The sequence below is a fragment of the Bombus pascuorum genome, chromosome 1 (assembly GCF_905332965.1).
Source record: "Bombus pascuorum chromosome 1, iyBomPasc1.1, whole genome shotgun sequence".
In the NCBI taxonomy this organism is placed as follows: Eukaryota; Metazoa; Arthropoda; class Insecta; order Hymenoptera; family Apidae; genus Bombus; species Bombus pascuorum.
The window spans coordinates 25810741-25824574 of NC_083488.1; the positions used below are offsets into that span (position 1 = coordinate 25810741).

General features: G+C 35.3%; 1 protein-coding gene across 6 annotated transcripts in view; it reads left to right on the top strand.

The window, feature by feature from the left end:
* LOC132908730 (uncharacterized) overlaps positions 1-13834 on the top strand; it is a 40707-nt gene that overhangs the window by 20655 nt on the left and 6218 nt on the right. For all 6 annotated transcript variants that reach the window (XM_060963026.1, XM_060963030.1, XM_060963009.1 and 3 more), the window contains exon 3: positions 8130-8363. In XM_060963026.1, coding sequence (XP_060819009.1) covers positions 8130-8363 — 234 coding nt within the window. The remainder of the gene's footprint in view (positions 1-8129; positions 8364-13834) is intronic.

Consider the following 13834-nt stretch of genomic DNA (forward strand, 5'->3'; position numbering starts at 1 on the left):
AATCCAATCCTTTGAATTTCAAATTCGTTATTGAGCTAACGATAATAATTATTTGTCAAAGAGAAATATGAAATTTATTCGAAATTACTTCAATAGATACTTGAATACCATATGAATTAATTTGATTTTCCTTTTCTACTGAAACGGATATGATATTAATTATCGAGTTACGCTTATTTTTTTATTTATTGTCATCAAAATTTTATTAGCAATCTCAACGATAAGATATCTGAAAGGTACTAAAATTCGCGTTCATTTTATAAAAACATTCGTGCTTATATGGGGAAGGCTCTCAGCCATCCGCTACTAGTTCAACGACGAGAATAAAAGTTTTGGACTCGGTTTACCTGAAATCCCTGTCGTCGCTATCACGATTTTCCAATTTTTAGCAGCGTTTCTGCACTTTATTTCCTCGTATTTCTCCCTCCAATGGTTTTGCACTAACAAAATCCCTTGTCATTTTATAGTTGAAACACTGTTTTCCTCCTCTCTCGGGAAGCCTCGTTCAAGTTACTACAGTCAAGTGACTTGAATTTAAGCAACTCGAAACTTCTTTTCCAATATGAAACTGTTATTCATTTAAAAATATCGTTGCAAATTTTAAATAAAGTACAGATTCTTTGATCTATTTCTCGATTTGAGAATATAATTCAATATTTCAAGTTACTTAAATTCAAACGATTTAAGCTCAATTAATTTGACTAATCTGAATGAAGTTTTATCTATCACCAGTCATTTGGCGAAACGGTAATGCTTTCTCTTTTGCAAAAGAATATCCCTATCACCAAATACCAGGATCGCTGTTAGTTTGTCAACGAGCGCTCCATGGAACATTTTCAAATGAATTTAATGGATCGAGTTTCTGGCCCGAATCCTCCGCGACTCGCGCACGCTCATTTTTGGAACAACGGTGTTGCTCTTTCGCGAACAAGAACTTTTCACTTTGCGCCAGGCGAAAGTCGTGCAACGTTAAATTGTTATTAGAGAAATGACAGTATTCCCCGAGCGCGATGCACGCTGGCTGCACCGCATTAAATTATGAGATCCTGATGTGCGTTTCCGTCCAACGGACTGTGTCGCACGGTTCTGTCAGCTGGAAAAAAGAAACGCCAGTTGGAAACAGAGAAAACCGGTACTTTTAGCTGTTCTGTTTACTAGAATGTCTTTTGTACTTGGTGTTATGTAAATTAATTACACTTTTTGTGAGATAATTAATTTAACATTTACCTGATGCGTGTGAGTTTAACGCGATACTCGAATAAACATCTCTTTTCTAATTTATTGTGGTAGCTGGTATTACAAGAATCGAAATTAAAATTCTAGATCAATAAACTCCGTAAAAGAAATAAACCTAAAAGATTGATGCATTTTTTCACTTCGGTTTTTTAAAATTACAATCTCGTAGTTGAGATGCTCGAAGAATTTCAATTCATCGTTTTTCACAAAACAAACTAGATATAAATTTCATTCGATTTTCAACTTAAGTCGACCAAACGATATCGTCATACATAATTGAAGCGAGGGAACGTCGATCATGCAATTGTACGATTGTTACCATTCAGCCACGATCGACGTCGATTCCCCGCCATCTACGAAGCGTATTTTTTCCCCTTTCTAAAATATGAAAACGGCTGAGACCGCGTGCTGTGCATGGCGATAGTCGAAGCTCGATCCATTAAACCTGTGCGCGAATCGCAATCGTCGTGGCTTCTTCATAGAAAATTCCCGTTACCGCTCGATCTCGGCGAATAAGCGTTTATATCCCACTTGAGGAGAAATCGTCGCTGATGTCATTTGTCCGCCGTTGAAGCATCGGCAATCGTTCGCCGCATAATTAATTGCCGATCCTGCGATCTTCGTTCTGTTCCGTGGTAGAAACTGGCTTTGTACGACCGCCGTATTATTCTCACGAGAACAAGAAGACGTAGCTGCTTTTATTCGTTTGTTCGATTTATCGCGGCGAAGTCAAAGATGCGGTTGATTCGTATCCATTTGATTCTTCGTAGACACTTGCGTGTACACTCAAAGTCAAAAGTGCATTTACATTGTATAAATGTGGAATTTAATCCGCACAAATTCCAAACTTGATATATTTTTGAAAATTTTACAAAATTATGAACGTACAAAAAATGTGCAGTGTTTCATTTATAACACAAAATTGTCAATCCTTTATCTTTACCGAATGTCAAATTATTCAAATTATTCTAAATATTCGTCGAATTATATTTATATTATTGAAATATATTAGTTTCTTCGTCTCGATGATTTATTGCAAAACTCGTGACGCAAACTTTATATTTACTTGAGGATATACTTTTGACTTTGACTGTTTTATTCGGCTGAATAGACAAGATCTGCATTCAGATAAATGAGGATACAAATAGATGGTTTAACTCTTCAATAGACAATGTAACTTCAAAGTTACATAACCGTGTATCTATACCTTTCAAAACTTATTTTTTCTGTTTATATATTACCTTATATCGTTGCATTGTATCATTGTACTACCACCAAATGGAGTAATTGTAACAATTATTAGTTCCTGTTTCTCATGCCGAAGTAAGTATCTGTAATTAATCGTAAAAAGATCCGGTTATAGAAGGTTAAATACACGATACCACTCTTACGCTATTATTCTTATACTCGTACAAAGAGATGTAATTCCTATAAAGAGTCCAAGAATCACGTGGGCACTCCACTCTTTAGAGAAAAAGAAGAACGGCGGAAGAATAATGGCCAAATTACGCAGCTCGCGTTCAATTTACCAACTAGCCTCGAGAGGAGTTTTTTTTTTTTTTTGTTATTTCATCGTAAATCACGTGAAAGAAAAACCAGAAGGGAGCTTGAAAAATTAATTTATTCGATCAGCTTACAGTATCCTATCAATGTCATTGAACAAAAAACCTCAATACGCCATGGCTATATATTTCATAATTCATAACCATGTTTGAGATTTCTCTGCGGTCTAAATTTTGAAATTTCTTCCATGTTACTTTAAACATAAACTTCGAGTACTGTTTTTGTAGAACTACATGAACTTCTATTAATGATAGTTGATGAATCGGTCGCAAATGACAGAAAAGGCAAAGATATCCTTGCGGATATTTTCGCGCATTCCAGTGGATGCGGTTCATCGACATTAATAGTGGGAGAGTAGAGAGGTTGCCTCGAAGGTTGCCGCGATTGCCATTCTACGTCTTTTATAATTCTATATTCAGCATGGACACGGCTACGTTTCAGCCGCTTTCTTCGAGCGAACCCGCGCGAATTTCAAACAGGTGGAAGTGGATATCGATAACCTGTTCGACTACCAAGTTGTCTAACAAATTTTCACTCTAGTCGGTTCTCTCATCACGAAACTCTGAGCCGTTAATTTATTAGTCGTATATTTTTATTTTTATAATTATCGTAGCCGTATATTTATTTCATTTACACAACGCTCGATTGTAAGCAATTAAAAAGACAAACATCGACGAGAAACAACGTGCCCATATAATCACACGCTCTTCGTGATTTCTGTTTGCGTTACGACTAAAAATATTTATGCTGCTTCATACAGGCGTGTATTTATTATTTGAATAAATAACTTGTCGCTCTTGGAATATTGCGTGCTAATTATCGTGGTTCAATTAACATTTTCATTTCAAGGATATTATGTAATATATGTTTGGAATATTTCTGATGATATTTTTTACTAACATCATTAACTATCATACAGTACAGTTAATCCTTCTATCATATACTATAAATCAACCGCAAAGACCTTCCTGTTCTCAAAATCCAATTATTTCTCCTTTAGATATGCCACAAAAATAATTACGAAGACTTTATTATTCTTAAAGCTGTCCCTTCGTTATTAAATTCTTCACAACACAAACTAATAATGTCATAATATAAATGCTCTCTTCCCTCTTAACTTTCTTTCGTTGTTTACCGTGCATTGCCCAAGTTATAAATCTCTGAACATCATGAGTGCTTGAGTGCATTATCACACACGTTGGAATTATACAAATGTTATTTGCTGTCTTAACGCGTCCTAACGATTCGTCGACACTAAATCATATAATTAGAGAGGCTCGCGATTCAAATGTCGTGGCGCAATCGTGGGTTGTAGCCAGTGATCGTAGAAAAAAGAAACGAGCTTCGATGGCAGGATCGTACTCCAAGCATTCCTATGCAATTATAGTTTCCTTTTATCGTGTTGATCATACACCTGGATCGAGGGATCCGGTTTTACACCGAGCAACGAATGCGTAATGCGTGTTCATTAGCGATCCCGTTGAAAGTGGCTACACGAGGATCTATAATATTCCACGGACATTGCTTGTGTAAGGAACAGCCGGCGATAATATGAGGAACGTACACACAGGTGAACGTGTACCCGCGCAAATCACGAGAATTCCGATTGAATTATTTCGTTATTTTCCAATGAAACGGCCGAAGGTTGTGATAACATTCGTTTACACATTCTCGTGATTGTTAACAATTAATTCTCCATAACGCCATGTCACTTCAACGTTACATGCATTTCAATATACCGGCATTATGTTTTATTTTATTTATCTGTTGTTGTGTGGAAATAGTAGCAGTATTTGTTTTTGATTAAAGACTTATGGAAAAATACGACAGCTTCATCTTCGTGGCCTTCCGATCATAATATTACTATTTAACACAGTTTAGAGGAAACTATATTAATACGATGGATTTTTTTTAAAGCAGTGCAATTAATTTTATGGCTCAATATATCCCCATATTTTTAAGCCAGGATGAAAAACTACTTTTTTTCCTAGCAAAAAGAAATAAAGTTCCTGACTACAATGATTGCTTTGAGCGACCTACGAGTGGATTCGTGAATCCGTTTGAAGCAATTTTTCAGTAACGAATCGAAAATTTCACGAAAAATGGTCCGCGAATGCAAACTACCTGGTCGTTCTACGTGTGTAAACTGGCGCACGTAACTGCAATCTCGATGTCCCGCTATGCTTTATGTAAAACTGACATATTTTCACAGGACGATATTCAAAATATCTACATGGCAAATTCTTGGATTGGTTTATCTTGCAATGGAACACGATAGTAACTGTATTACGAATTATGGTACGGCCAACCGGTTTCATATTGCAATTACTTGTTTGTTAGGTAAATCGATTTCTGAAGTTTCCTAGAAAATGGATTCAGGGAAAATTGAAATAATAGAGAGGAAATTGACGTAGAGTGATTTGTGGTAATTTAGTAATATGATTTTGTCAATCGTCATTATCTTAATTATTTTTTAACAAGAACATCGAATGAATATCCTATACATTGCTAGAATATTGTTGAATACAAATACATACAATCTTTTCTTTCTTATAATATTACAGTAACGTATTATTACAATATTTATAAAAATAATTAAAACAGAGTTAAGAATTTCAGCAGTACAAATGTGCTTAGGAAATATTTGAAATTTAAAATTTGTTTTGTATATGATTTTATAAAAATCAGTCACTTCCTAATAAAATTATAAGAATGTTGTTATACTGATGTTTATAGTATTATATGATTAGAAAATATTACGATTAGTACATAAGTGTTTCACACTTCGCGTCAAGGATGCTCAACATGATTCCACTTGTGCTCTGATGTTGTATGTAACTTCGAAGGACGTTAAAAATTCTTTCTCGTAGTGTACTTTAGAATCACAAATAACATCACACATACGGTTGAATTATATGCATTACGTGCCACAACCAATTTTCTCGTCATTTTGCCGAGTGAAAGGTAATTTAACAATATCACGGGCCTCGTGTTTTTCTCTTCTCAAAACGTTGCCGACCTCTTCTTTCTTTCATCGTCATTAGCGAGTTAAAGTAACGTGAAAAAAATAATAGAAATGAAAGTTTTGGCAAACCTTTCAATGAGTGCGGGCACTACCAAATATTAAATTTGAAGCGATACCTAAAAAAAGGAGTAATTTTAGTATCTTTCATTTCTTTATTTATCTTGATTTTATTTGTACGCAAATAATGTTGAAATCGCGGGATGCATAAATTCCAACTACACATCTCTGGGTACTGATGTCTATAATTCGAGTTTTTATTCCTGGGTACTGGAAAGACAGTTCCGATTTAAATATGAATAAAAAATTGATGCTGATAAATGGTTATCGTGTTCGTTCATCAAAACATTTGTGAGTTCTTGATACATCCTTAATCGTCGTTGCCATTAAATACGTTTATTAGCTATTGACACTCCAGTCGTTGCTATTTATGGTCATTGAATTTTGTTAGCTTTTTTACCATTGTATTCTTACTTCGCTATAGATTTATCCTTCCATATCACTTTTATTTTCATTTTTCCAAAACTATGAAAAATCCGATAACGTAACTACTAACTAAAACGAAGACAGGATTCAATTTTATCACTGTTTCTTGAAAAAACTTTCTTAAAGAGCATCAGCTTTTATTATGTCTACAAGAAATAATATTGATGCCATTCTCATTATTTTCACCGTTAAAAGAGCGTAACAAAATTATCTGACATATAACAATTTCTAAGAATACTATATTTTTTCACGATTTTTCATAAATCGGCCACCTGTCCGCTTGTTAAAGAAGGTCTTTTATTCCCCTTACATAATATGCCAGTTATGTCCGCGCGTGTTCATATACATATTTCAATCCCCTTTCTGATTCTGTACATGCATATATCGTGTTGAGTGTCATTATCTCGTAACACCCACGTTTCCCACTGTATACCTACGTGAAGTCTATCACCTTCACCCGATCAGACATTGTGAATGCAGTATATGTAAATAGAGTAGCTACACGATTGCCGACAAGGTTGTAGAACGGAACGCGCAAACTGTTAGCGTTTATGGGTTAATGAGATGAATTTTACGGTGTAATAGACCACCTACGCAACTGCCATCGTCCTTAAGATCATCAGTAATCGGTAAACGCATGTGAAATGTGAATCGGTGCGCGGGCGAAAATTTGAATTATAATATGTGCGCGCTTCATCATTAAAAGATTTCTCTCATGTGTATGCATCGCGTAGGCATTATTGAAACGTTTTCGTAAAATGTGAATGACATATTTATGCACGTATTTATTTGCTTGAATATTTATGAAAATGATTTTGGTAATTTATACAAATTAAAAATAAATCGATACAGCGTTAAATTAGCTTGAAAATTTATAAAAGTATACTGCACCGAGTGACACTTGATATTTACGATGCAAGAAGTTGCAGCAAGCATATACGTACAACGAAGCTGGTTTAAAGTGAGGGTTAGCGCAGGAAACCTTAAGGAATAAACTCTGCCGTGTTATTAGGTTTAGTTACTTCGTTGCATTATCGTTTATCTCTTCGCTTGATGTTCGATCCGCCCTGTTACTTGTTTTAAACATAGGAATCTTTAGAAATTGATCTGTATCTTCGTTGCACGGACGAAGAACAGAAAATCATGAAACCAAGAAATATAAAAATTGTTCACGAAAAAGAAAAGAGTATCCTATAATCTTTATCAACATAAAACTGGTTGCAGCTCTAAGTCCTGATCCATTCTATATCTTCCTGCTATCAAAACATAATGCAACACAAAGTAATATCCACGTTCTACAATAAAATAAAACAGAAAATAATCTTCTTAGATGAAATCAAAGTTGAAATAATTGCGGGACAAAGACAAGAGACAAATTCAAAAAAATAAAATCCACCTCTGAATGCTCGGATCCAATTCATCGCAGAGACAAATCATCTATCTATGTCTCCATCGTACGAAGTCTTCCTGTCATAATTTCATATTTTAATCATAATTTCACATTTCATTTTCTATCCTTGCGTGGAGCATAAAGTCATCGAAACCGTACTGTAATGCGCTGTACTTTGAAGCGATATGATTCAGTCAAAAGTTGCAAAGCAGAACGTGCCGAGTGCAACCGTAACTCGATATTAAACTATAAGGGTTTCCACGCGCGGCATAGATCATAATCACTGCAAAATGTCGAGGACGAATCGCGACGAGTAGTAGTTAATGTTAAAGCGCGTACATGATATAGGAATGTATTGAAAAGATAGGTTTCACGAAAGATACGTTTCACGATGTCATGATTTTTAATAAGAGACATTATGTCTGTTTACAGGCGTATATAAAGAAGGAACTGGGTAAAGTGGTGGTGTACACAACGACCTCCGGTATCGTGAGGAAAACGTTTTACAACTGCAAGAAGGTGAAGCAAATTCTGAGGACGCATATGGTCAAATACGACGAGTTGGACCTGTTTGGCGACGCAGAGTTACAGACCGAATTGAGAGATCGTTTGGGCTCCACGGTGATACAATTGCCGCAGCTTTTCATTGATGGACAACACATCGGGGTATGTAGATTTATAATATACATATAAATTAGTTCTTCTTGCTGGAACAAGTAATCATTGATTCATGATTATTCACGAGGACATTGTTCAAAAAACAGAAGAAGATCTGAAATTTGAGATTTGATCTTGGTTGATTAGTTTCACCCTTATTTCATATTGTAATGATAGCGAATTTTTGTACTCTCATGTAAATAAAATTTTTTGTGTGATGCAAAATGTTACTGCTATCATTATAAATGGTATTAAAAAATAGAGTGAAGTTTCTTAGTAACTTTTTCCTAATATCTTTCATAAAAACACAAATGATCGATGTAAAAGGATTAGATGAAACGTATTGGATACGGTGAAGTTCGTTTTCGCTGTTACATTAATATTTTATGATATATCGTTGATTAAACTAATAAATTTCAATAATATATTATTGAATATAATATAATATAATAATATAATAATAAATTTCAATTTCAAATGGGTAATAAATTTTGTAATGATGCATGTCAAATGATTGTCTTTCCAATTTACATATTTTCTACTAATACAAAACCATAAAATCTTAAATCCACATTCTCGATAAAGACAAATCTTGTGGAGATGTCCAAAATTCCGTACAATTTTCCACGCAAACCTAATCTCTTCAAATTATACGCAAGCGAATAATTTCTAGCCGAATGATCGTATGCTAACACAGCGGCAAGGTTAAATCTATTTACTGATTATTCTTGTTAATACCGTGGTGGATAATTATCGCTGCTTATCGAGGTCATTATTAGAACCCGCAACTAATATATCGGTGTATTTCTTAGTATAAAACTCGAACGAGCGTTAGAGGGAAATTGGTTCTCGCTGGCACGTGTTCCACTTGTTCGCACTAAGGTGTACATTCCACGATTATCAACGAGAACGATGTTGAATAATGAAACGTGAGCATCTGCTGGTGAACGTTCCGACAAACTGTGTTCGACGCTCGTCAAACAGGTCTCTTCGTCGTCATCGATTTTCTCGCCTACGGGAAACTGTAATCGTTTCTTTCCAAGCACGCGGCATCCCTTTCTCCCATAAGTGCCGTTACTCACTAAAGACTTGGTCCTCGGCGAATACATTTGCATTAAGTTTAAGAGAAGATACGAGCTTCTATGTGCGTAGTTGGAACCGGTATGGCGCGCCAATCACGGCTATATGGATGACGCGAGAGGGACGCGCGAGCAAGATTTGGTCTGTATCGTATCGACACATTCTACTTAGGGACACATTTTATTGAAAATGAGTAGCGCAATGTCGTTGGAATCTGGTAACGCTGTGGCAATGTTGAGCGATTCGATAGGTTTATGAGCGTGTGATTCTGCTGTTGGAAATAGATATAAAGCTCAATGTAGCGTTATTGGAAATATGAAGAACGATGCCGTGTTATTAGAAATATAAAACTTTTGTTAGTGCAACGCTGTTAGAAATCTACAGCTCGATGCAGCACTGTTCAAAATATAAATCTAGTAAATTACATTACATCGATAGTGTGCATTGAGCCTTAATATACATTCAATAGCGGGATCCCACGGCCGTGTGCGTTGCATCATTAAAAGTGTAAATTCGCCGAATTGCACAGCGTCAGCGCTACGAAATTATAGCGATATTGAATCCCCCGTCTGCATTGGTTTCGCGATGCATTACACGATGCGAAATTCGATCAGCCAATAAATTTACGGTACCTTCGGTGCTAACAATTTTCGAATCGTCAAATTTAATCATCAATTTTGACCACCTAATAATTTGTAATTTTTCACCGATTAAGTCGACGATTGGTCGATAATAATAATATGCAACAGCACATATTTGTGGTCTCGTTGGTTTTCGCGTGAATTTCTCGCAAGGCCGATGTCGTATTGCACAACGAGTGTCCGCACGTTTGAGAAAGCTGAGAGGACGCGACCAGGAGAAATCAACTGAAAATGTCAAAGATGACAGACGAGCGCCGTCGCTTTGAATAGGCTCGCAAACAGGAAATCTGCGGTAGACACGACGCACAGTTACGCAATTGATACACGAGAAAGTCCTTTGTACGCTGCATCTGCACACGTTTTAACGGTCGTTCATCGATCATAAGATTTCAAGAAGTTTCGAATTAGTTATGCGGACATTGCTTTACAATCGCGCCACGCCGATTTGCAACGGTTCCACATTAGTGATTTCTTTCTTGCTGCGTCAGAAATTGTTTCGCAGTAGCGCGCCGTTCCATGGTTTTCGCGATTCATCGAAACTTCGAGAAGATTTCGTGCTAACTGCTGTATTGCAATATTCCAAAGAAATAGAAACTAAAAATTTACCAATGACATATACAAATATACGAAATAATTCTATATTACATAATAATCCAATTATGTTATATCTACTAAATCTTTTTACAATATTCATCTGCAATTTTTATATTCCTTATGTGTTTTCATATAATTTCAAACATTCTAACTCATTAGAAATATTTAATAGAACTTGGTTTCACGTCTGTGTTTACTTCCTCCAATAAATTCCAAGGAAGGGACCGTAGTTTGTTCAAACAGCTAAAAACAAAGATTGAAGATAAAAATGCAATTTTCACTTATAGGGCTTAAAGATCGTTATTTCCCAGTGGAAGCTCACGGTGTAGCTTCGCAATTCAGCGTTGACGTGTGAAAACAAAAATAAAACCGTAATGGAATTTCTGAATGACGCGAATATCACGAGAGTAGGTTTTCGGTTTCGGTGTTGCGTCCAGCGGAACAGATGATTTTGTGTTTGTTATTTTTCTTGCAGCGCGTTCGTGATGATCATGTTTCTCGCGACTCTCGGTTATTACACGCGTCGCACACTGCTTTTCTGCTACGTTTACGGCGATACTTTTACTCGTTTTACCAGTCGAATGCACGAAGAAAGTTTCGTATGGTGTCAGGTTCTGCCTCTATTTACGCTTTGATTGTTCGTGCAGAAGATGATGCTTCTGATATTGTTTTTCGACTTCAAAATCAAATCTGCCCACCGCGCCGGCATCCTTTACTAAATTGAGAAACAATCATAAAAAAGGGTAGGATCGGTGGAAGGGAATCTAATTCTTTGAATTTATTCGAATTTTATGGCCTGAGAGAGGAACGTTTAAAGTTTTATTTCACTGAGTATCAAATAGAAAGCTAGGGAGGAAAAATTTTGATGAAAGGCACACGCAGGCATAGCTTTAATTAAAAATCTTTTACTATATATGTCATTTTCATGTTTCTTGCGAGGTTGTATTTCTATATGTAGGGAATTAAAACTAAAAAGTACTACACCAATGTACAGAGATATTCTTGAAGATTTCAGTATGGATACGTGTAAATAGACGCCTTATAACGTCAATCATGTAATACTGGAATCCGAAGGATCATCATTTTTACAAAAATAATAAATATTCATTATTCAGTATCTCATGGATAGAATAAACCTTGTCAAGGAAGACAAAGGAATTGAATTTTACATTCACATGCTGAATTGGACTTAAGATAAAATCGATTTAAATAACTCTAAACAAAAACCATTATTGTCTCAGGTTACAATATGATTACCATAACGTTATTAAGAAATATTCTTTAATATAGTTGAGTCATCCCATTACGATCTTTGTAACTGATTCGTAGAAGTTTTAGTACACTTTCGAATCACACGTATATTTCAGTAATTAACTCAAACCGAACAACAGTTACAGATGAATTTTGCAAATTTCGAGCCAATCGATTGTCCTACTTATCACAACATTATTAGATGTAAAATCTGTCCATGCAGTAAAATTATGTAACCCACAACCTCTCGCTTACCTACTAATAATAACAAGTATATCTATTATTGCTTAAAAAATTATCGTTTAAGATAGAATGAAAAGAATTCCAGGAAAATAGAGATATTAGGGATCACGTCTGTGTTAAACACATTGACCGTCAAGTACAACCTAGTTGGCGAAGATTAAGGAGTAGAAGTAGAAATTATGATAACGAAACATCGTGACCTCGTTTCCTAACTTCATCAATTTCCTCTTACTTAAACTGATAAAACAAAAGCACATTTTGTGCTGGTGTCGTGAAACAAGTTCTCGTACCGCTTAATGCTAGTCGAAATGGAACAAACAAACGTGCAATTACATGCCGTGCAATTAGACGCACGCTCCGATAGTGGCGCGGTGCGCAATTACGTCGCAACACGCCGACTAATAAATTGCATCATTGGGAGGCTGGAGAAATTCCGATCGCTTGTGAACGAACAACGATCTGCGGCCGAAAAATTACGCAATTTCAGGGAAAATTGAGCGTTAGAGATTTCCCAGATCGACGCGAGGTATGTATGCATTCGCAGCAAATGTTTTACGATAATAGATCCGCAGCGTTGTTGTAAAAATGGCGAATTTATTTCGCTCTTCAAGACATTCTCTTCGTTACCGCTAAAAATCCACTTTCGAGTTGTATATCCCTCTTTCGAGCGTTTCTAGCGATGAAATTTCCGAAGTTTCAAGTACAGACTCCTTGTACGAACTATGTTTGAGTAGTAAAAGTCCAGTGATTGAGAGAGGAAGGAAAACGGATTAATGATATAATTATGTGTTTCCGGAAGTTAACAGTTTTATTAATGTGAAAGATTTTTGTGATAGAGAAGTGCATATAAATATATTACGAAATATCTTTTTGTTTATGAGACTGCTCGTTTTAATAAAGATTTAAGGACACCTTCTCACGATTCTCTTCTCATTATTGTTTGCCATCATCGCTGAGAATCATGTGCTTTTTCCCATATTCTAAATTAATTTTAATGTGTACGTAATATAAATATATGTATACAGTGTAAGGTAATATGAATTTATAAATAATTTTTTGGATGTAAATATATATTAAAATTTCTAATTTATATGTTATTAATAACTCATATATTATAAATGCTCTTCTGCTCATCTATCTATAATATCCACATAAGTAGCATTTTTTCAGTTATTTCTTAAGAAAGCGAAGAAAGTGAAAGCGAAAATGAAATGCAGCTTAGGAATCATAAAACGAAATTACTTCGGGTTTAATAACAGCTAAGTTGGCCCTCACCTTTTCAACACTGTGACATTTTGCTACTCATTTCACATTTTGTATCATTTCACCGTGCTATAGTTAGAAATAGAAAGAAGTTATTAAACGTAATCATCGTTAAGGCTTTCCATTAATGCGAATAGCTTTCCTTAGAAACAATTCTTAATGTTTTCCCTTCGCTTTCTCGCGCTCTTTTATCAACTTTCAAATTTAATTCTTATATTTCTTACTCTTGTGATCCTTTTCCATTCCCTGCTGTTACGTGATTGGAAATACGTCAAAGGAAATATTATATACGCTAGAAAATATAAATGAAAATGTTTGAGATATTTTTAAAATAAAAGAATGATATAATATTATGAGATGAAAATAGTTCAATCCAATTTTTAATAACCTGCTAAAAAATCACTAAGC